The sequence below is a fragment of the Astyanax mexicanus genome, chromosome 18 (assembly GCF_023375975.1).
Source record: "Astyanax mexicanus isolate ESR-SI-001 chromosome 18, AstMex3_surface, whole genome shotgun sequence".
Lineage (NCBI taxonomy): Eukaryota > Metazoa > Chordata > Actinopteri > Characiformes > Acestrorhamphidae > Astyanax > Astyanax mexicanus.
In genome coordinates, this window is record NC_064425.1 from 40,288,192 (window position 1) to 40,313,155 (window position 24,964).

The 24,964-nt window shown below is 38.1% G+C and overlaps 1 protein-coding gene across 4 annotated transcripts in view; it reads right to left on the reverse strand.

The window, feature by feature from the left end:
• Positions 1 to 62: 62 nt before the first annotated feature.
• Positions 63 to 24,964, reverse strand: part of csnk1g2a (casein kinase 1, gamma 2a) — a 43,729-nt gene continuing 18,827 nt past the window's right edge. The window contains exons 4-12 of one of the 4 annotated variants that reach the window (XM_049466848.1): positions 23,783 to 23,931; positions 20,499 to 20,733; positions 17,328 to 17,413; positions 15,435 to 15,519; positions 14,078 to 14,223; positions 12,926 to 13,006; positions 11,288 to 11,389; positions 8,532 to 8,638; positions 63 to 7,029 (exon numbers count right to left, since the gene is read on the reverse strand). In XM_049466848.1, the coding sequence (XP_049322805.1) occupies positions 6,975 to 7,029; positions 8,532 to 8,638; positions 11,288 to 11,389; positions 12,926 to 13,006; positions 14,078 to 14,223; positions 15,435 to 15,519; positions 17,328 to 17,413; positions 20,499 to 20,733; positions 23,783 to 23,931 (1,046 nt within the window). In that variant the 3' untranslated portion in view covers positions 63 to 6,974. Of the gene's footprint in view, positions 7,030 to 8,531; positions 8,639 to 11,287; positions 11,390 to 12,925; positions 13,007 to 14,077; positions 14,227 to 15,434; positions 15,520 to 17,327; positions 17,414 to 20,498; positions 20,734 to 23,782; positions 23,932 to 24,964 lie in introns of all 4 variants that reach the window. The other 3 variants (XM_049466847.1, XM_049466850.1, XM_049466849.1) reach the window with 3 other exon arrangements.

Consider the following 24,964-nt stretch of genomic DNA (forward strand, 5'->3'; position numbering starts at 1 on the left):
CGTTTTCATACCACTGTAAGTGTGTGTTTGTGTGTGTAGAAAATATATCATCCCATGAGGCGTAGAAGAAAAAAAAGCAACATTTAATAGGTATGTAAATCCTCATACATCCTCACTCTGATAGGCAACCTCTGTTAAAGTTTATAAACCCATATACTCATTTCCTGTGAAGCTAACTATGATGCAATTTACAACAGTGAAAGAAAGTCAATGCCAACTGACTCCATTTAATGGCCCTGAACCAACCAATCGACTGACTGACTGACCGACCGACCGCACAGTGGAGACCCAACAAAAAGAGAGAGAGAGAGAGAGAGAGAGAGAGAGAGAAGGTTCTAGAGGGCAGAGGACACCTGAACTGGGTACGAGTCTCGGAGAGGGACACGTTAGTGTTAAACGTCTTTTTACTTGGAAAGGCACGAACTATGTTTCCCAGTAATGTAAACTAATATGGAGGGAAAAAAACGAAACAAAAACAACAAAAAAAAAGCACAAATCATCATCCATATCAAACCTAGAAAATATCAGAACGTCAGAACATATGTTCCTGCTGTAGAAATGATCAGCAACAAGGATAATTCCACAAATAATCCAAATTCTACGCAGAATAAACCAGTTTAGGTGTGAACAGAGTCAAGTCAGAGTGGATTCGGTGTGAAATGTTGAACATCTGATGCTCTAAAAGCTTCTCAGAGATTTATTTAAGTATTAAACCTGATAAATACACTACCTGATGCATAAAATGATGCCTTTATTTCAATAATTCAGTTTAAAAAATGTGAAACTCATATATCATACAGATGTATTACACACAGAGTGATCTATTTTAAGCGTTGATTTCTTTTATTGTTGATCATTATGGCTTACAGCCAAGGAAAACCCAAAAATCAGTGGTGAAAAATGCGAATTTCATTTTCCAGCAGGATTTGGCACACTGCCCACACTGCCAAAAATACCAATTGGTCTTATATAATATTATTCTAATTGTCTGAGATTATGTATTTTGGGTTTTCATTGGCTGTAAGCCATAATCATCAATATTAAAATAAATAAACACTTAAAAAAAATAGATCACTTTGTGTGTAATACATCTATGGTATATATATTTTTTTTAGATGCACCTGTATGTGCCGCAAAAGGTCCTTCAAACAATACAACAGTACCACAGGTCTTCACATCTTCAGACCCTGAATCCAGTTTCCAGTCTGGGATTTTGTAATTTGTGGTAGATATGAAACTTAAAACACTTAAAGTGATCAGGTGTAAACAGGGTTTAAATATCAGGATTATTTGTGGATAAACTCAAGAGATTTAAATTTGATAATTCAAACCGCTTCAAGAGGTCGACTTTCAGAGACGCATTCAATACTAATCAGTCACAACAAGGGACCAGGTGTAAACAGGGCAATAAATCACATCAACTGTTCTGTTAACTTTCAGTGAGAACAAAATCTGGAAACCAGATTCAAGGCCCAGATCTAAAGACCTCTGTATTAAAAGACAAAAACAATAGAGAACAAGAACCTGAAAAATGTTGAGTGTAAAGAAAAACGTTTAAAAGCATCTTTACTAATGTAAAAAAAAAAAAAAAAAAAAGTGATTTTTTTTTTGTGGGTCCAGGAAAAGCCTTTTGAAAGGAGATTCTCAACTGTAAGGAAAACATAGCCTTAAGAGTACTGGGTACACTCTTAAAATACTTAAAAAAATTAGCATGTGTTAATATTTCTGTTTCCACAAAAAAACAATTGTGTATGTGTAAATTACATTTCATAGGTTTAAAGAGGAATATGTAATTGTTTTTGACCAGTAAAGGGTCTTTGCTCTATTTGTTAGTGAGCTGTAAGTGTAAACAGTACAAATAATTTCTATCTTGTGGTAAAGTAATTGATATAAAAGGTTGTTTAAGAGAGTTTTTACTTTTTCACAGTTTCATTTGTCTGCATTAGTTAACAGGTTTGTTAGCTTAAAGCGTTTTCCTCTTGGTTTAGTTTGGTTTGGATTGACACAAGGTAAACTGCAAGAAGAGAAAAATTATGTGTCATAAACAACCACATTGTCCTATTATCTCTGCTTATTGGTCAGAGCATTCTGGGGCGGGGTTAATAAAGTAAATACAGGAAGAGGGTCTATGTTGCGCTCTGGACTAGCACATATTAAAATGTAGTTCAGCATGAAGCAGCAGCAGAGATGGCAATAGATTATAGGTGTAGTAATTATCTGGGTAATAAATCAGGTTAAAATGCACCTGAACAGCTGTTTAGCTCAAACATGAGGAGTATAAATAATACTCAGGTTGGATCACATTCTCACCACAAATAGAACTGCACTAGTTGGTTTGGGACTGGACCAAGACCACCATCTCTCACAGGTCTCAGTGAGATGGTTCAGTTTTGTTAATGGGAAATAAACAGTTTAATAAACTTAAAATTTCTGTAAAACGATATATATATGCACAAAGAACCATTTAAAAGCCTAAAGAAGTCAATGTATAAAAGGTTTCTATAATTATTTAAAGGTTTTTCACTCAGAGCTTCCTCAAAAATGAAATCTTAAGAGTTATTCTCCTGCATTTCTTAAACAACCTCTTATTTTGACTTAAGTCTTAAGTTGACTTAACAGAATCATTGACTAATGCCACAGAAGAACCGTTTCTGGTTCTGGTTTAATTATATTTTTTGTAGAGAACCTGATAAAGGCTTGAGGAATCAATATAAAGGTTCCTAACCAGTTAAAAGGCTGTTCACAAATAGACTGGAACCATTTCCAAAGGTTCCAAAAAAAAAAAGATCCAATGTTGGTTCTACAATGAAACGTTTTGTAAAATGTGTTTAAGAGAAGAACCTTCATCAAGTCAATATAAAAAAAAGTTTCATAACTATTTAAAGGTTCCTTTCCACTTACAGCTCTTAAATAAATAGTGATTTTTGTTTATAAAGTCTCAAAGAAGCCTTTCTCTGGATGGCTTAGATAAGAGGTGGGCAATATGATGATTTCCTAATATATATATTTTTTAAATAATATTAAGGTTATTAATACTAGAGCTCAGGGAACACTGACCGAATCTTTACATTTCATTACAGAGAGTGTATTTAGTTATAATTGGTTTAACTGGATAAATTGTAGTATATTTTGAATAGAAATTATGTACTCAGTATGGAAGAGTATTTAAAAAAAACACGTCACTACTGAAGCATTTTGACTGTAAATACACATATCATGATAAATACTGTGAACATCTCTTTAAATATATCATGATACACTATTTTACCATGTTGCCTCAAAAAATATGAATAGAATTGAAAAGTTACTTTATTTTAGTAATTCAGTTCAAAATGTGAAACTCATAAATCATATATATGTATTACACACAGAGTGATCTATTTTAAGTGTTTATTTCTTGTATTGTTGATGATTATGGCTTACAGCTAATAAAAACCCAAAAATCAGTGTCTCAGAAAATTAGAATATTATTTAAGACCAATTAGTACTTTTGGCAGTGTGGGCAGTGTGCCAAGTCCTGCTGGAAAATGAAATCCACATCTCCATAAAAGTTGTCAGTAGCAGAGGGAAGCATGAAGTGCTGTAAGATTTTGTAGGAAAACAAAACTGCACTGACTTTAGACTTGATAATAAAACACAGTGGATCAACACCAGCAGATGACATGTCTCTCCAAACCATCACTGATTGTGGAAACTTCACACTTTATTCTTCCCTCTGCTGACAACTTTTAGGGAGATGCAGATTTCATTTTCCAGCAGGACTTGGCACACTGCCCACACTGGAAAAATTACATTAGCTGTAAGCCATAATCATCAACAATAAAAGATAAAATAAACACTTACAGTAGATCACTCTGTGTTTAATACATCTATATAAAATATGAGTTTCACATTTTGAACTGAATTACTGAAATAAAGTAACTTTTCAATGATATTCTCTATATATATTTTTTTGAGATGCACCTGTAAATAAAACGGTAATGGTAATTTCTCTAAAACAAAGCACAATTTCACACCAAACCCAAACCCAGACTCAGAATCTGACTGACTTTTTACAGATTCTAGAAGAAATCTGAACATTAGTGGAATTTCCTTTGTTAAAACATTAATATTTTCTCGTTTCTCCTCCTTTTCAAAGTGCAATTGAAAAAATAACAAAAAAATAAAAGCAATGAGAGATGCCAAGTCGTCCTCTCCGTCCTCCACAGTACCTGAGACCAGCCACTGTGCCACACCACCACATCCACAGGGAGGGGGAGGGGAAACGGAAACGTAATAAGGCTATGTTCACACAGCAGGTAAAAGAGATCCAAATCTGATCTTTTTGGTTCATATGTGACAGATGTGTTTTCTGTGTGGCAGTGTAAACAGCAAACACGCATTCAATCTGATCATTTCAATTTTGTTCAAATTTTGGCCACACCACCCACATCGCACCACCCACATTCACAGGAAGTAGACGGGAAAATGGACGACAGAAGTGAATAAGGGTTTCAGTGGTGGGATAACAAGATAACAGCTCAAATATTTAAACTGAAGTCTCTGTTTCAATAAAAATAATAATACAATGTTTGTGTCACAAATTGGCCCCATTGTTACCTGCTGTTTGCACATAACCGACGAGAGAGATGAAATAAAAATTTAATTGTCACTTTATTTGAATAGTCCATTATAGATGACTCATAGATGCTGAACATTCAACTGAATATCTGCTAAATGCAACTGAACTCTGAAGCTGAATGATTCTCAATGATTCTGAATCAGAGTTCATACACGTTTTAACCAATACACTTTCATGATTATTTCATTAAGTTCATGAAAACATCAATGCAGACATGGACTAAAAAAAAAATTAAAAAAAATCACTAAAACTATAATCAAAACTAAAATCGAGGGTGCCGAGTGGTCCAGTGGTCTAAAGCGCTGCCACTATAAGCAGGAGGTCGCAGGTTCGAACCCCCGCTCATGCAGCTTTGCCATTAAGCTGCCGACGCTCAGAGAGAGCAAAATTGGCCCTGCTCCCTCCGGGTGGGTAGATGGAGCTCTCTCCCCACATCACTAAAAGGTGATGTTCACAGCAGATTTTCACAGATTTTCTCCATCAATAAACTAAAAAAAAAAAAAAAAGATTTGTAGACCTAATATCCAAGACTTTTCTAAAACTTTCTGGGTATTTTTAGTTTTCAAAAACTCATCCAGGCTTGGAAATAGCTATTTTAAAACTACATGACTTTTCCAGGTTTTTTTTAATGACCGTACGAACCCTGTGAATAAAATCCAACCCCAAATCAAACTGTACGTGTCCACGCAGCCTCGCAGTCTGGCGAAAAAGTTCAGCAGAGCTCAACTTTAATGTGTCCAGCCAATCAGGAAACAGCAGGCTGCGACTTCCCACACATACAAGCACCACACACACAGAACAGGTGCCTTTTGAGCTATCTGTGCCAAAGAAATGAGCAGGCGTGGGAATCACAGGGCTTCTCATATTATGATACCACACGATACATTGCCTATGAGAACAATATCAGGATACAGCGATACAGGAGTAAGCACGAGGTAACCGCATGGCCTTCATTTACATTTACATGGTCGGGCACGTGCTTGTAAACGCTGTATAGAAAACTGTGCACCTCAGTCCTGCACCGTTCTGCGGCGCAGATATTTTAATCCCAGAAAAAAACTCTTATTTACCTTTTAAAAATCCATTTAAATGCCTGATTAAAGGGCCGATTACTGTTGTTTTGCTGTTTTTCTCGTCGAAAAAAAGAACTTTTGCAACAGATAGAGAGAGATAAAGCAAAATGAAGAGCAGATAAAAGAAAAATAACGTATAAAATTAATAAATGGACATTTATGAGAGCTATGGAGTGTGTAGCCCTGTTTTCAGACAGCAAAATACAAAACCGTGTCACAAAAATTATTAAAAAACATTTTGTGTGAAGGTTTTACTGAACTTTAAACATTATATCAGAAAAAATGTGTCCTCATTAAGAAAGGGCCTTAACTTTAACCTTACAATTTAAACCTTAAAAAAAAAAACTAATATGGTGTGGTTAGGATTAGGTGTTGGGTTCGATTCAATAAAGGATCATTTCCATTCAACTAAGAATTCAGTTGCATTTAATGGACATTTAAGAGAAAGTGATTTGAGCATCTGTGGGGCATCAAAAATAGACCACTCAAGTCAATTGTTAAAGAAGGAAAGGGGGAGGAGGTGGGGTATCATTCACACACACACATTCACACACACACACACACACAAACACAACTTTTTAACTCCGGGTCCGTCGAGCTTCAAAAACAACTTCATTTTAAATTACAAAAAAAAAAAAAAAGGACCAATTCACAGAAGCAGACTGTGGGGGGGCACGGCGTTCTCACCTTTCACTCTTTGATCCCATAAAATTAAAAACATGGAGTACATCTCTTACTCATCCACAATGTGTGTGTGTGTGTGTGTGTGTGTGTGTGTGTGTGTGTGTGTGATTAGACATTTTTTTTTTGTCATTAAATCTTCCGATAGAGGTTTCTTTTTTCCATGTGATCTAAAATACAAGTTTAAAGCGTCCATCTGCGTTTAGCTCAGTCTCCGCTCGCGATCCACCTGTGGTACAAATATACTTCCTATATTCCTCTCAGCGCTTCCTTTAAAAGACGGCAGCAGGGGTTCTCCTCTGTGACACCGCACCAGAGGCAGTGTGTGTGAATATGTGTGTGTGTGTGTGTGTATTTGTGTGTAAATATGTGTGTGTGTGTGTGTGTGTGTGTGTGTGTTTTTCGCAGTTCAGTTCTCGAGCGTTCAGAAATTGCACACACATACATCCATACACACACAAAAATAAGAAAGCTGGCCACGCCCTCAGCTCCAGTCATGTTCCTGTATTAAACTCAGTCGTAGGTTTGTGTGGTTTTGATTGAGACTGCAGCACAGTGTCTGTGAGTGCTGGAACGTCCCTCGGGCCGTCTCATCTTCCTCACTTGTGCCGCTGAAGCGCTTTCCTCTTCCTCCTCTTGAAAAAGCAACAGCACCTGAAATTAAACACACACACACACACAAACACACACACAGAACAGGTAAATATCTGATTCATTTTATCTATAGTTCCCTGAGTAAACATAAAAAGATTAATCAGCCAATTCTTAACCGAAATATACAATCAGTAGGGCTGTGACGAGACACTAATATCACGAGAACGAGATGAGACGAGATTTAAAAATAAAATTTTAAAGAAAACGTGAAACAAAAATGAAAAATGCCTTGAAAACGAGTTTTATTTGATAAAATCATATAATGCAAACTTAACAGACTGTTTTTTCTGACACATTGATTCTATAAGAAATAGAAATAAGAATAAGAATAAAAAAAATTTCTCTAGGTCTTATATAGTGCAAACAATAAGTGCATACCACAACCAGTCATATTAAGCCTATGGTTTGTGTTTTTTACTCCTAAATCTCTTGTAATTTAACTATGCATGATCATAACCAGTCATATTAAGCCTACTGTCGCTCGGAGCTCACCTACTGTCGCTCGGAGCTCACCTACTGTCGCTCGGAGCTCACCTACTGTCGCTCGGAGCTCACCTACTGTCGCTCGGAGCTCACCTACTGTCGCTCGGAGCTCACCTACTGTCGCGCGGAGCTCACCTACTGTCGCGCGGAGCTCACCTACTGTCGCGCGGAGCTCACCTACTGTCGCGCGGAGCTCACCTACTGTCGCGCGGAGCTCACCTACTGTCGCGCGGAGCTTTTTAACTGGACCACGGAGCTCACCTACTGTCGCACGGAGCTCTTTAACTGTGCCGCGGAGCTCACCTACTGTTTTTTTTTTTCCCGCGAGACAGGTTTAAGCTTGACGAGAAATATCATCATGTTTTAATCTCGCGAGATCTCGTGCCACGAGATCTCGTCACACCCCTAGCAATCAGACGAGATTTCTCTAAACTTTTCGTCAAACCCCCACCCCTTTCTCCCTCGTTCCATCCCTGGCACTTATTTAAAAGCTTTGTTTTGCAATTAAAGCCCAATGGGGAAAAGTCTTCGCTTAATGGCATATTAAATTGTACTTGTTTTCTATTTTTATCAAAAAGGGCACCATTTTATTTCTTTCTATTTGTTTTTTGAGGGTGGGTTTATTTATTTATTTTTTAAGTTTGAGGGTGTATTGTGTCAGTGCCTAAACTATGTTTAGCTTTCTAAAAGTTACTGGATGTTCTCACTGTTTACAATAGTTTATGTTTTGCTTGTTTCTGGTTGCACTTTAAGCACAAAGGGGATATTTAAGTGAAAACTAAATAATAAAAAACAAGTTTTAACCATTTCTTAATCATCTTTAATTAGATTTTTAGTAGGGGAAAAAAATCGATTTAAATCGAAAATCTCGAAAATCAGATAAAAAAAAAAAAAAAATCGAAGATTTTTTTTTTGGGCCATATCGCCCAGCTCTACATGATACCATTAAATCCTATCATGCTGATCAGATCTACTATGAAGGTTTAAAATAATGATCACAATGAATTATAAATCCTTACTTTGTATCGTCGGCGACCTCCACCTCAGCAGGGGCAGTAATAGGGGCGTTTGAATGACCTGCTGTGGGGTCATCTGTGTTCACCTCACCGTTCGTGGAACTCATTACCTGAAATTAAGCAGAGAGGAGAAGAAGTTTTAGAGAAGCACCCTGCAAAAATGCACTTTACATATGAACCCAACCCAACCGAGATATCTGTATATTTATACAGATAAAACCCTTCCTTCACAATTAGGGAGATAAACAGACATTTAAGGGATTCTTAAACATATTGAATTAAAAAACCCAGCATATGTTTTATATTTTAGATTCTTCAGAGTAGCACCTCTTGCTTAGATGACAGCTTTACACATCTTGACTGGCTTTCAGTTAACAGCTGTGCTAAATTCATCAAGAGTTAATTACTTGAATTTCTTGCCTCTTAATGTGTTTGAGAGCATCAGTTGTAAAGTTGTGAAGAGGCAGAGTTACAGGTATAAAGTGAATCACACTGAATCGGCAGCGCTGGTCTGCTCGTGTATGCTGCATTGACACAACGCGAAAGATTCGGTCATAGATTGCCAGATCTCAATAGAATCCTCAAGGGGGGGCTACAAGTTGAATACAGAAACCCTTACTAAGGTAATTCAAACAGACAATTTTATTTAAAATCTAAAGTTTGAAGAGACTCATGTGAGATCATACAGGAGCGAAGTTGTCGGGTTTATGGTTAAACCAGCTGCATACTATTCTGTATTTTACTGCATATGATAAATCATACATAATTCATAACCTGAGTAAAAACTGACTGACATCCATTACAAAATGATTACTCACAAAATATTTAAAAATCCACCTGCAGCTTTGCATTTTGTGAGTTTTATTCAAAAATATTTTTAATCATATGTTTTAACTTTAAAATAATATATATATTTTCATGAGCCCATTCTCATGTCTGGTCTTGTCTTGTGAGAAAGACGTCTCGTCACACTCCCTACTGCGGGTGCAATCTATGTCAACGGTCTGATGCTGATTGTGAAAACCTCACACTAGACTCTTCACACTGCCTCTCCCTCTTCCTCCAGACTCTGGTCCCTTGGTCCCTGTGTTATATATGCAGTGTTTTCCCAGAAAATCTTACAGCACTTCATGCTTCCCTCTGCTACTGACAACTTTTATGGAGATGTGGATTTCATTTTCCAGCAGGACTTGGCACACTGCCCACAAAATAACTCAAAATGATCAGGAACTCTCGGGATTTTGGCCCCTTTAATCTACAAAGCAGAATTTCTGTATGTAAATAGGATCCAACATACAAAATAGAAAATGTACAACTTTAAAATACACAATCCACACACACTGTAAAAATCACAATGAGCTCTTCTTCATCTCCCTGCAGCCGGCTGAACTTTACACTGCTCTGGCATTAGGAAGCATGCAGCGTGAGGCAGAACGGGACAGACGGGGGAAAGACAGCACACAGAAGGAAAAATAAACAGACATACAGAAAACAAGGTAACAGAAGAGAGGGAATAGAGTTAGAGAGGGAGGAAATGCAGGTGTGTGAGAAAGAGAGGTAGAATTATACTAAGAGGGATTTAGGGCTGCAACAATTATTTCTATGATCTATTATTAATTAAACATTCCTGAACTGTGGTCTGAAATAGGTCTAAAAACACAACTAGATCATAATTTCTTTATCATCAATTAACATTTTATGTTATGTAAGAATCACTCATATGTTTGAAAAATATCTAAATATTTTTTTCTCTCTTTTTTTTTTAATATAAAATCGCTAAGCCTTAACTTTACAGGAATAAGTCTTAAGTACAGTTAAAACTGCGACTGAGATCACAGAACAAAAATATGAGATCATTATTGATTACTGTAATGCATCACATTTTGTAGGGCTACAGCCAATTTGTCCGATGTAAAATAAACATAAAAGCTAGTGCAGTCAACATTAAAGTGTTTACACACGCGATGAATTTAGAATATTTTTTATGTAGAGGTAAACTAAGCTAAATTAAGGGAAAAGAGCAAAACTTTTCTTATTCACATATATTAGCCAGATAATATACTGCTTATGAACAAACACTGTTCAAACACGGTCTCAGCTGCTTCATGCGGTACGTGCAGCGTTCACTGCTCTCTGCCGTGCGAATCGCTGTGTTTAAAAGCACAGCTGCACATTTTCAGCTATACACTGCACAGATATACACACTGAAACACAGAATCTTCACTATATTTACTTTCTTGCTCCCACAGCAGACAGCTCTGACCAATCAGAGGAGACGATGTGCTCATGTGGTTTATTGGTGCACATTTTGGTGAGATCTTTGAAAGTGCACAGATAGTTTATTAAAAAATACAGTTTATATTAATTAATTAAGTCATGATAAGACGAATGATGAGCATAAAAGAACAGTGGAACAATTGCATAGAAATGCATGAATTCCATCTGTTGCTGAAAAATATATGTATAATATTCATGCATTTCCAGATAATTTTTTTAATCTGTTTAATCCTATCTTTTGAGCTTGTTGATGATGTAAAAATAATAATTACTTTGCATGGGTAACGCTATGCCCCAATCACTAGCATTGTAAGCCTGTTGGGAGCATCTTTAAAGAACACTGCATGCTCTGTAACAAAATGCACAGTAGAGAAAATAAGTCCTGATTAATTGGATGATGTACAGAATTGTGTTAGAGACACAGACAGACACAGAACGACAGAAACGGCAAGTCCAAGCAGCACAGCGCACACACCCAGTACCTGGACAGAGCCCCCCAGCCTATCAGCTGTGAGGTGCGACCCCAGGAGCTCTCTGTTGGTGACAGGAGTCGGCTGGGATTCACTTCCTTTGGGTTCTGGCGACTGGCGCGACAGCAATGTGGGGGAGGCGGGGTATAAAAAGGTCAAAAGTGGTGGAGTTGAGGGAGGGTGGAAGGTGTAAAGAAAAAACAAGAACAGAAAAGTTTTAAAGAGGAAATCGTTCCATGCAGAAGCAGAACGCTCTAGCTAAAGTGAAAAAGTGAAAAGAGAGAGAGAAAGAGAGAGAGAAAGAAACAACATGCAGAGATGAGGAGGCCCGCTGAGCTCTTAGTTAAAAAAAAAGGAAAACAAACAAAAAAAAAAAATCACAAAATATAGAGAAATTAAACACCAGAAGGTGGCAGTAAATACTCCAGACAGTCCACACTTCAGTCTTAAAGCCTTAAAAGCTGCACAACACTGCCCCCTATCTCTTAATAGTGATATTACAACAGAATCACACAGACAAGCCACTTCATTAGAACCACCGCCTTATTTCTACTTTAGTTCTCCTGTTTCTCTGCATACTGTATGATGATGTGGGTATTTCTGAGATCGGTAGAAAATCAGTTTTTTTTTTATTTAACTTTTTTTTTTTTTCAGTTTTTGTTGGTTAGGTATGGTAGATTTATCCAAAAATGTATCCCCCCCCCTTTTCTCCCCAATTATACTCAGCCAATTACCCAACCCACTCATTAGGACTCGCTCTATCACTAGTAATGCCCCCTAACACAAGAAGGGTGAAGCCTAACTGCTTCCTCCAATACATGTGAAGCCAGCCACCACTTCTTTTCCAGCTGCTGCTGATGCAGCATTACTGAGTAGTATCACAGTGTGCTCGAAGGAAAGCGCAGCGACTCGGTTCTGATACATCAGCTCACAGACATCAGTGCACCTTTTAATCCGGTGCTTCTTATGTTTAAATTCTACCAGTCAGGTATTTAGCAGCTGTAAAGCCACTCCACTGTAGTACAGAGTTATACAGTTTAAATATCCTGCAGTATTAGCATTAGCCACTAACCGCGCTAAGCGCCAACTCTTTCACCATTCAGAGGTGACCATTGTCGGCCTGTAGCCTGCTGCTAACCCTGGCTAGCACTGTTGGAGCAGTATTAGCATTACCTGCTAACCTCGCTAAGCGCTAGCTCTTTTGCTGTTCAGAGGTGAGTATTATCCGCCTGTAGCCTGCTGTTCACCTCGGCTATCACTGCTGGAGCAGCATTAGCATTAACTCTTTCACGTTGAGAGGCGAGTATGCTGTTTTGTAGTTTGCATGTTTACTGTGCTAAAACAAGCTATGAAGGATGAACCGCTAAATACGATTGCCCTGGGTTATTCAGTGTAGCGCTATAATGGCTGATCTGTGGTGGTTTTCTCTCCTGTGGGGTTCTGAGTATTAAAGAATAGGGTTAAAGAAGGCTAATAATAAAGTATACAGAGAAACAGATACAGAACTACAGTCTGTAATTGCAGACGCGAGTGCAGAAATGAGAAGGTGGTGTATATACAGAACTAGCCCATTTTACACCCTATGTGTGACATATCTGCTTTGATCTCTATATCATTTGTGTGTGTGTGTGTATGTATGTGTGTGTGTACCTGGTTTTTGGTCTGCTGCTGTGCTTTATCTCTGCTGGGCTGAAGTGGTGTGTCACTGGGAATGGGTCCTATTGGTGTTGGCTGAAAACGAATCATATCACAAACTGTATCACAATCATATAAAACACAATTCTTCAGTAATAACTGTTAAAAAAAAAACAATCATGCTAGCGATGGGGGCATAGCATTGCCTATGTAAGAAATGGCTATTTTTACACCATTAATAAGCTCAAAGTAACTTCACATTTTGTTGGTAGAATTCTGAGGGTTCTGACATTTAAAGCCGCCATCTTGAAGCAGTAAAAGCTTTTGATCTAAGTTTATGATTTAATGCCATTTGTTGTATGATGCTCTTCATTACATGTAGCCAATCACCAGAAATATTTAGCAACAGCTGGAATTTATGCATTTCCACAGAATTAATTTTGCAATCTGTTCCTCTATCCTACCTATTCGTTTGTGCTCATCAGTCGAATTCTCATAAAATTATTTTAAGATTGTGTTGCCTGGAGAACTGCATGAAGGTCCTGTGTGTATAAACACACACTTTTCAAAGCTCTCAGTGCCTTGTTTTAAATGTCAAGGCCCTCAGAATTGTACAATTCTACAGTGTGGAGCTACTTAAAGCTTATTAATGGCGTAAAAATAGTCATTTCTTTCCATGGGCAGCGCTATGCCCCATCTCGTGGACTGTTAGCCTATTAGGAGCATCAGATAAAAGCACTGTATTTGGGAATGATGTGAAGTGAACGTAGGAGGACTATTTAACAAAAGTTTGTACTTAGTATCATGTTTCACTATAACCCAAGTCTATTTCAGATCAGAGTTCTCCTTTAAGACACCAAATTACTGGTCTACACAACTCAATAACTAAGCACAATAGAGCCAATGCCTGTGCCAATCATTACATTATCGATTTACCAGACAATGTATGAACATAACCTCACACATTTTCACCCATATTTGATACTGTAAAGTCGATACAAAGTACTACAAATTAACTGTTGGTGTTAATAGGCTTTTATTATGCATGTGCGCATGGTGATACTCAGTTGTTCAGTGTAATAGAAGTGGTAACAATATCCATGCTGTTCCCAGGAAAGTGTACTGTGTTGTTCAGTGACCAGCAAATAAATACATTTCAGGTCATACCAGAGTTTTGCCGACCCAGTCATACTCGTAATCGAAGACGTAGCCATTTCTGTCAAAAAGGTCCGTGAAGAGTTTGCGTAAATAATCATAATCCGGTTTCTCAAAGAAGTCCAGTCTTCTCACATAACGCAGGTAGGTGGCCATTTCTTCTGTAACATAAAGCCAAACATTACTTTGGGGTGGAAACAGAGAAAAACACCTATACTACAGTAAAAGCGTGGGCACTGTATTACAATCTATCTCAAAAGAGCAAAATTTGTATTGTAGTTCATGTTGTGGTACTGTATTACAATCTAAATATACAGTGATCTTTAAGCTTTTTATATCTATCTATACACATCATTTGAAAATGCCAGAACATTTAGGCACAAACAGGCCAATAGAAAGGGGATTTTATGTTGTAATTTTACAATAAACTCTAAAATTAATTTACAAATATTTTTTCCTGTCATCATTTTGGAAAAACAGCATTTAGACCAGACAAATATTAATTGATAAGACTAAAAGTCACAGCACCAAAAACAGCCTTTTAACTCCAAATAAGACAGGTTAAAAATAATCATATAACACAGGAGTTTTTAGTATCATAAATCCAAACATATACTGTATTTTTTGCACTATAAGGCACAGTGGATTATAAGACACATTATGTGACACTAGTAAGGAATAGGGGGGTCACCAGGTTCCTTCTAATTCAGCAGGTCTTTTCAGGTTCTCTCCTGAAAACTGTTTATTTAGGTGAGTAAATCCCTTCTTTTTATTTATAGTAAGCTTAGATTTTCAGGTTTCCACCAAGACTGTGTGCAGCAGCACTAGCATTAGCAGCTAACCATTAGCCATGGTTAGAGCTAGTAAATGCTGCCTGACAGCCCTACAATGGGGCACCCTAAGTGTTTTGGTGCGCCGGGGCGATATTAGCTAATGGTTGGTCCCACGTAGCTTGTTTTAACATGGTAAACACGCTCCGACTACAGTCCAATAAACTCTTGCCTCTGAAGAGCTAGTGCTTAGCAGCTAATGCTAATGCTGCTCCAGCAGTGCTGGCCAGAGAACTAAACTGAAACTACTGTATAACGCTGTACTTTAGCATATTGGTTTTCCTGCTCCTTAATACCTGACTGGTAAAATTTATACATAAGGAGCACCGGATTATAAGATGAACTGGCGATTTTTGGGAAAACTATATTTTTCCCAATTTTAAGTGCGCCTTATAAGGCGAAAAATACAGTACTATATACAGACCTCAGGAGAACTGTAAAACAAGAGAAATGCACAATAAAAATTACAACAAGCTAAAAAAATATAGGAAGTTAGCAGGAGTCAGTTAGATATAATAATCTTGATTAAAAAACCATACCTGGGAAGCTTTCACACAGCACTTCAATGGGAGTCGCTCTTTTTGTGTCTCCTATTTTCTGATAGCGCTCTTTCAGTGTGTCAGCCTAGAGGAAAAGCAAGACAGAAACAGAGTCAGAAACAAGAGAGAGAATCATTAGGCCTTTATTGTAATAAATGACCAGCCAACAAACTCACAGAAGAAAAAAAATTGATGAAAACAATTTTTTTTGCTAAATTAGTGACACCACCAGTCTTTAGATATGGTGATATATCATCATATCACCCAGCTCTAGTTTACATGACTACATGAACAGCAGATTTTTCAGTGCATGTAAACGCACTCAGTGAAACAGATGCTGAGGGTTTAAAAGAAGTGAAAAATGGAGAACACTCATTTTCAGCTCTTTTCACTTCTTGTAAATAGGTCAGTCTCTCCTCAGAGTGCAGCCGGTGGTTAGTCTGCAGCGTCTGCATCGCTAGATAGAGGTGCGGCATCACTGTGACATTAGCCGAGAGAGATAAGAGGAATCTCAAAGCCACAAACTGAAGAAAACACTGCTGAGAGAAGGTGGAGATAGCAGGCGCTTTCATCTTATCAGCGGAAGATCTCAGAAAACTTCATGTTCTACGCTCACCTTCAGGGTTTCCCCAGACACACTGAAGCGCAGATCAGGTACTGCACTCGTTTTAAAATTAAATCCCAGAGTGCTGTGCGTCAATTCAGCACAAACCCAGGAAACAAAACAGTAAAACAGCAGAGACTACCGTAATATTTCACACATAGTGCATCAGACATGGACTAAATGCAAATGCAATCCGCTACCTTAAGTTGCATCCATTGCTAATAAAGAGGTGTAAGCGTGGTACTGCCAATAGAATAAGACTCTCTGGAGCAGCAAAAAAAATAGAATATCATATACCAAGAGATACTTTATTTCAGTAATTCAGCTCAAAATGTGAAACTCATATTATACAGAGTGATCTATTTTATATAGCTTACAGCCAATGAAATCCCAACAATCAGTGTCTCAGAAAATTAGAATATTATATAAGACCATTCGGTACTTTTGGCAGTGTGGGCAGTGTGCCAAGTCCTGCTGGAAAATGAAATCCACATCTCCATAAAAGTTGTCAGCAGCAGAGGGAAGCATGAAGTGCTGTAAGATTTTCTGGGCAAACAAAACTGCACTGACTTTAGACTTGATAATAAAACACAGTGGATCAACACCAGCAGATGACATCTCTCTCCAAACCATCACTGATCATCAGTAAATTCTACATTTCATTTGTAAATCAAGGGAGCAGAGTCTGGAGGAAGAGTGGAGAGACACACAGTACAAGCTGCTCGAGGTCTAGTGTGAAGTTTCCACCAATCAGTGATGGTTTGGAGAGACATGCTGATCATCTGCTGGTGTTGATCCACTGTGTTTTATTATCAAGTCTAAAGTCAGTGCAGTTTTGTTTTCCCAGAAAATCTTACAGCACTTCATGCTTCCCTCTGCTACTGACAACTTTTATGGAGATGCGGATTTCATTTTCCAGCAGGACTTGGCACACTGCCCACACTGCAGAAAGTACATTAGCTGTAAGCCATTATCATCAATAATAAACGAAATAAATGCTTAAAATAGATCACTCTGTATTTATTACATCTATATTATATATGAGTTTCACATTTTGAACTGAATTACTGAAATGAAGTAATTTTTTTAATTTCAATTCACTAGAAGAGCCCTCTAGAACTGAGCTGAAGAGAAGTGGAAACGTGTTCTCTGGAATAATTGAGTTTTGTATGGAATGATATATTTTTTAAACAAATCTTAATCTAGAGTTAAATCTATGATCATGACTAACAGTGAGCTATTTTCAGCATTTAGAGTCCAGCTTAACTTTTATCTTTTCTATACCGTACCTTCAGGCCTTGCCAGGGCAGGCTGCCCCGCAGGAAATACATGAACATATGACCCAAAGCCTCCAAGTCATCTCGCCTGCTCTGCTCTGTAAGAGAAGAAGGAAAAGAAATGTATAAAAATGGACTTCAGGGGAGATACGTAGGCTGAATGCTGAAGGCTTATATCAAACCATAGAGAATTAGGCAGCTTGTGATTTGTGAAATGGAAGAGAATTTTAGCAATGTAAATAATGACTTAAAGCATTAAAAAAATCTGTGCAGCTCTTGCGTAAAAAACAGAAATTTTAAACATGTTAATAAGAGTGCTGAGATAGACAAAGGATAGGACATTTCTGAATTCATGTTAAGTATACACTCTTGTAAAAACAACAGCCATTTCAAGTTAGGGCTGGGTGATGTGACCCTACAACAGTATCGATTTAAGGGGATTTTTGCAATTATTACACAATATAACAGTTTCAAACATCAGAATTCAAATATTCTATAAATGTGCATGTCCTTTGTAACAGTAACTTAGATTTTTTATACAATAATAGTAACAATGTAACATCAATAATGTAGTTAAAAATCTACCACACAAATACAAAAATGCAGAGCTTTTTAACTGTCTCGCGGAGCTCAGCTACTGTCCCGCGGAGGTTTTTAACTGTTTTGCGGAGTTCATCTACTGTCCTGCGGAGCACTTTAACTGTAACACGGAGTTTAGCTACTGTCCTGCGGAACTCTTTAACTGTTAAAGAGCTCCGCAGGACAGTAGATGAACTCCGCGAGACAGTTAAAAAGCTCCGCAATACAGTTAAAAGGCTCCGCGATACAGTATCTGAGCTCCACGGTACAGTTAAAAAGCTCCATGTGACAGTATCTGAGCTCCGCGGTACAGTTAAAAAGCTCCGCGCAACAGTAGCTAAACTCCGCGGTACAGTTAAAAAGCTCTGTGCGACAGTAGCTGAGCTCCGCGGTACAGTTAAAAAGCTCCACGCAACAGAAGCTAAACCAGTAGCTAAGCTCCGCGGTACAGTTAAAAAGCTCCGGGCGACAGTAGCTGAGCTCTGCGGTACAGTTAAAAAGCTCTGCGGTACAGTAGCTGAGCTCCATGTGACAGTAGCTGAGCTCCGCGGTACAGTTAAAAAGCTCCGCTTGATAGTAGCTGAGCTCCACGGTACAGTTAAAAAGCTCCGCTTGATAGTAGCTGAGCTCCACAGTACAGTTAAAAAGCTCCGCGGTACAGTAGCTGAGCTCCGCGTGACAGTAGCTGAGCTCCACGGTACAGTTAAAAAGCTCCGCTTGATAGTAGCTGAGCTCTACGGTACAGTTAAAAAGCTCTGCTTGATAGTAGCTGAGCTCCACAGTACAGTTAAAAAGCTCCGCTTGATAGTAGCTGAGCTCCACGGTACAGTTAAAAAGCTCCGCTTGATAGTAGCTGAGCTCCACGGTACAGTTACAAAGCTCTGCTTGATAGTAGCTGAGCTCCACGGTACACTTAAAAAGCTCCGCTTGATAGTAGCTGAGCTCCACGGTACAGTTAAAAAGCTCCGCTTGATAGTAGCTGAGCTCCACGGTACAGTTACAAAGCTCCGCTTGATAGTAGCTGAGCTCCACAGTACAGTTAAAAAGCTCAGCTTGATAGTAGCTGAGCTCCACAGTACAGTTAAAAAGCTCCGCTTGATAGTAGCTGAGCTCCACGGTACAGTTAAAAAGCTCTGCTTGATAGTAGCTGAGCACCACGGTACAGTTACAAAGCTCCGCTTGATAGTAGCTGAGCTCCACAGTACAGTTAAAAATATCCGCTTGATAGTAGCTGAGCTCCACGGTACAGTTAAAAAGCTCCGCGGTACAGTAGCTGAGCTCCACGGTACAGTTAAAAAGCTCCGCTTGATAGTAGCTGAGCTCCACAGTACAGTTAAAAAGCTCCGCTTGATAGTAGCTGAGCTCCACGGTACAGTTAAAAAGCTCCGCTTGATAGTAGCTGAGCTCCACGGTACAGTTAAAAAGCTCCGCTTGATAGTAGCTGAGCTCCACAGTACAGTTAAAAAGCTCCGCGGTACAGTAGCTGAGCTCCACGGTACAGTTAAAAGGCTCCGCTTGATAGTAGCTGAGCTCCACGGTACAGTTAAAAAGCTCCGCTTGATAGTAGCTGAGCTCCACAGTACAGTTAAAAAGCTCCGCGGTACAGTAGCTGAGCTCCACGGTACAGTTAAAAAGCTCCGCTTGATAGTAGCTGAGCTCCACGGTACAGTTACAAAGCTACGCGGTACAGTAGCTGAGCTCCGCGAGACAGTTAAAAAGCTCCGGGCGACAGTAGCTGAGCTCCGCGAGACAGTTAAAAAGCTCCGGGCGACAGTAGCTGAGCTCCGCGAGACAGTTAAAAAGCTCCGTGCGAAAGTAGCTGAGCTCCGCGGTACAGTTAAAAAGCTCTGCGCGACAGTAGGTGAGCTTCGCGGTACAGTTAAAAAGCTCCGGGCGACAGTAGCTGAGCTCCGCGAGACAGTTAAAAAGCTCCGCTTGATAGTAGCTGAGCTCCGTGTTACAGTTAAAAAGCTCCGGGCGACAGTAGCTGAGCTCCGCGAGACAGTTAAAAAGCTCCGCTTGATAGTAGCTGAGCTCCGTGTTACAGATAAAAAGCTCCGCGCGACAGTAGCTTAGCTCCGCGGTATAGTTAAATGCGCTCATCCAGAGTGGCTTACAAGGTTATTTCAGTTACAGAGGTGGGTCAATGTAGTGTTACAAATCTGCTCCAAGGCTCCAAGGACTCTTATTAGGTGTAACCCAAGTCACCCAGACCTGAAACTGAACCCTAGTCTCCCACATGGTAGCTCACTGGCAGGGGGGGTGGTGTTATCCACTGCACTACTTCTACTACTATTATTATTATTATAATTATTATTATTATTATTCATTAAATTCGTATAGTTACTGTTACAGTTTAGAAAACAGACAAGATTTTATAGATTTTTTTGTTTCTACTAAATGGTAACATATCAATAATAAATAAACTTGTTGCAGTAGCATATTCTTAAAGTGAATTATAAACTTTTCAGTGTAATATCGGCAAGAAAATATTGCCTTAAATATTCTGATTTTGCTATAGAGCCCAATTGCCCACCACTACTTCAAGACAGGTCAGTTACAGAACCTGATTATAAATAGCAGTAGGTGGGAGTGCAGTGGTACCTTTGCCCAGGTGTGTGTTGATGCTCATGTAGCGTGCAGTTCCAGTCAGGCTCTTGTGTTCCCGGTAGGGGATGTGTTTTTTGGTCTCGGGGTCGATGTACTCTTTGGCCAGCCCAAAGTCAATGATGTGGATGGTGTGCTGCCGCTTGCTGCCGGGCCTGCCCACCAGGAAGTTCTCAGGCTTGACGTCCCTGTAGATCAAACTCCTGGTGTGTACGTATTCCATCCGTGTGATCTGTGATAAAACAAAGATCATCAGCATCTACTTAGAACAGCACATTTATATTACAGATCATAAATGTAGTGATTAATTATTTTCAGGAGAGTGAATCAGCTGATCTCTAACAGCGTTAAGATCTCTAATAAGGGTACTTGACAAATAAAAGTAAAAATATATTTATTTTTCCAAAAACGACTTATTTTCAAAATATATTCAGTGTGCATAAAAAGGGATTCCTTAAGCTACAGTATTAATATATTTTAAAGGGCTTAAAGATTTTTTCCACCTCATATCCAGTATTTTTGTGCTGAATAAATGACTCTGTACCCAGGACCATTTCTTGGCTTGTCTAGGGGACTAGAGGAACTTTTGATAGACAGCACAATTCTATTCATCTCTTTCTGAATGAATAATTGCTGTTTGATTTTATTTTTCTATTTTACTCGGATAAAAACACTCATACAGTGAGGAACAGCAGCAGAAGCTCCTCAGATAAAGTTGCTGCTCTTATTTATCTCCAGGTAGGAGACGAGCATTTGACTCCACAGAGCTGAGCTACCATTACTCCAGTGTTAGCTTGTTATGCTAACTGGCTAGAAAGCCGTGCCAGTATGCTTCTTTAGCAGTGCTGCTCTATGCAAGGCTCTGCAGTGCCTCTAGTGGTATGGCAGAATGTGATAAATGTAGGTTTCCACTACGATATACCAGATGAACTGGTATATAGCCCAGCACTAGTTCAGATCACACTGTGATTCCTGTATCTACTGTAACTGTAGATTAATCCTTATTTATTAAAATAAATAAAATAAATCTGAGGATTCAATAATGCACAAAAAGCTATTAGCAATGCTACCATTAGCAATGTGCAGTGTGAAGAACAGTCCCTGTATTATTTAAGCTCTCTAACGCAGTTGCACAGTTTTAGCAACAAATATGTCCAAACAACCAGCACCAATAAACATCTCACTCCAACACAGTCCCAGCATGCTCCACAGTCCTCCCAGCTCTGGTCTCATTAGATGATTATACAACAACATGGATAGGAATCAAATTATGGGCTGTATTGTTACATTCACATGTGGGTGTAACAATACAGCCCACAATCTGATTCACATCCATACTGTTGTATAACTGACTAATGGCACGATGGCTGGAGACAGCCAATCTCTCTAGATTTTATCTATCCCTTCATTACCTCCTTTTTGTGATTTTTTTAATGGTGATTTAAAAAAAGGTAATGCTTTTGAGCAGCTTTTATTTTTTGGGTGGCAGGTCATTTAATTTCAGCGCTACAGTGCCACTGATTATGGTGGTGTATGATATGTTAGTGTATGTTCTGCAGGTGTGAGTGGATCAGACACAGCAGTGCTGCTGGAGTTCTTAAACTTCAGTCTGATCTACTCAATCACACTGGATAAAGGACAATCTTATTTGTCTCTTAACTTTGTGATCACATGCTTTTATATTTGGTAATGTCATTAGCCATCAGAACTGTCAGTTTCTTAAACCTGATAAAGTGACACGCTAACATTTCACAACCAACACAGGGAACAGCCTACTAAATTTACTGTGAAGCTTTAAAGCAGGGGTGTCCAAACTTTTTTTGTTTGGGGCCAGAAGGAGAAATATATTTGAGGTCACGGGCCACACTCTGTAAAAAAACAAATAATGAAATATACCACTTTAAATAATACTTTTTTTTCCTGATTATTTAATTTACACACCATTTTACTTGGCTTACTATCTTTATCTTTGACAGTGTTGTGTAAACTAAGATTTTTCAAATTGATGTTTAATTTCATGATGTCTCTTAACATTAAACTCCTTAATTACGGCAACTTTTAGACTCTTTGGCCCGTTTTTCTGCACTAGAAATGCGCACTCTCTCCGCTTTTAGACTCTTTGGCCCGTTTTTCTGCGCTAGAAATGCGCACTCTCTCCGCTTTTAGACTATTTTGCCCCGTTTTTCGGAGCTAGAAATGCACACTCTCTCCGCTTTTAGACTCTTTTGCCCCATTTTTCGGAGCTAGAAATGCGCACCCTCTTATAAAAACCTGCTTAACAGCGGGCCAACTTTCATTCTATTTCTAAAATAACTTGCGGGCCGCTCCAAAAAAGGAAACTGGCCGCAAATGGCCCGCGGACCGTAGTCTGGACACCCCTGTTTTAAAGGGTATTTTTTGGGTTTGCAGTTTATATGCACGCAATGAAATAGAGCTGTATATTGAAAAGAACATGGCAATATGATACGCATCACACCACCCAATACAGAGCTTACGATTCAATATATTGTTATATATTGAAATACTGTAAGCAAGGCGATAAATTGCAATAATAGAAATCAAATTTTAAGAAAACTCCCATAGTATAAAAACACACTAGCCTATTTATAAAATATGACTTTTTAAGAAGTTTACTTCTTATCCAATCAGAACAGTGGGATCCAACGAAAAATTAAAACACCACAGTATTTAGTTGGCAGAGTTTAAACAACACTAAATTAACTACTGACTGACACTAAACACTAAACATAACAGGCAAACTAATAATTAAATATCAATAATATGTATTGCAATATTTTCATACACCCCTACACTGAATATCCTGCACTTTATTACTGTGTTAGACGTTTTGCTACATTACATTATTTAAGCAATAATTACTGCGATTATACCAAAGTTCTATTATCACTATTTATTGAAAGATTTCGAGTTAAAAAGGACGAGAAAATACAACCTGTTTGGTTACAAACACTCCGCCAGTTAAAATTGTTCCATTGCTGCTTTGTTTGTAGTTTGGTTTGTAAGCGCTGCATCGTTGCTAGGTTATCTGTATGTGGCGGAGTAATACATGGAGAGCTTCGGTTACAGTGCATTACCGGCTGATAATTGCACTCATAGAACACCTCTCAACCAATCACATTGCAGGGTCGGAACTAACTGTGGTATAATTTATATTGTTATAAATAAAGTTTTGGTAAGTTTGTAAGAAATTATTTTCGGCTATATTCTCCCTTCTCTAACGCTGGCCTTATCCTTCCCCAGCAGTGACAGTGCAGTCTCACCAGCTGGATGGCGATCATGAGGACAGTCTTGAGGGAGAAGGTTCGGTCACACAGATCAAACAGGTCCTCCAAACTGGGCCCCAGCAGCTCCAGAACCATGGCGTTATATTTCCCACACGGACCAAAATAGTACACCTGAGGAACGCCCTCTGAGAACACACAGAGATAAGGAGAATAAACAACTGAACCAAGAGGCAAAGCTCCAAACATGCACATAAACACATATTACAGCTACATAATATACAGTTTCAACATAGTCATGGCAATGTGTTCATAACAAGACAAAATTATATAAATAAAAAATATAAATAATCCTGCCTACATAAATATCTAAATTATTAAACATTTTAATAAAATTGCATCAAAATGAAACTTCCTGCCAAAACTAATTTTTATTCATTTTGCTATTTTTTTGCATATCATTTAACAAAATAGTAGCCTAAAGCAATTTAAAAACACTTTTAAATTGATATTTTTTAAACAAATAAACATAGATTATAGAACCCAAGGTATACCCATAGCTCTCCACAACACAACATAGCATTAGCTATAAGCTAATTTTTAGATACGAGTACTCGTTTTAGTCTTAGTCTTTTGTCTAAAATGTGTAAAAGTTTTAGTCATACTTTAGTCTTTTGGTTATTATTAGTTTTAGACGACGATAAACAAAATTTAGTCAGGTTTTAGACAGAATTTTTGTCAAATTCCTAGTCAGAATTCCAGTCAAACACAATATAGCATTAGCTATAAGCTAATTATTAGATACAGGTACTAGTTTTAGTCTTAGTCTTTTGTCTAAAATGTATAAAAGTTTTAGTCACACTTTAGTCTTTTGGTTATTAGTTTTAGACGACGATAAACAAAATTTAGTCAAGTTTTAGACAGAATTCTAGTCAAATTTCTTGTCAGAATTCTTGTCAAACACAATATAGCATTAGCTATAAGCTAATTATTAGATACGGGTACTAGTTTTAGTCTTTAGTCACACTTTAGTCTTTTGGTTATTATTAGTTTTAGACTGATTTTTTTGTCAAATAAAAGTATTTATTACATATTTTATTGTTTTACTATTTTAGATGTGTTATTTAGAGATTATTTACTGATAATGTTTTTTTTTTAAATAATAGCCTTTAAGTTTTGTTGCATTTAAATTATGCTAACATTAAAATGTTTTAAAGAAAG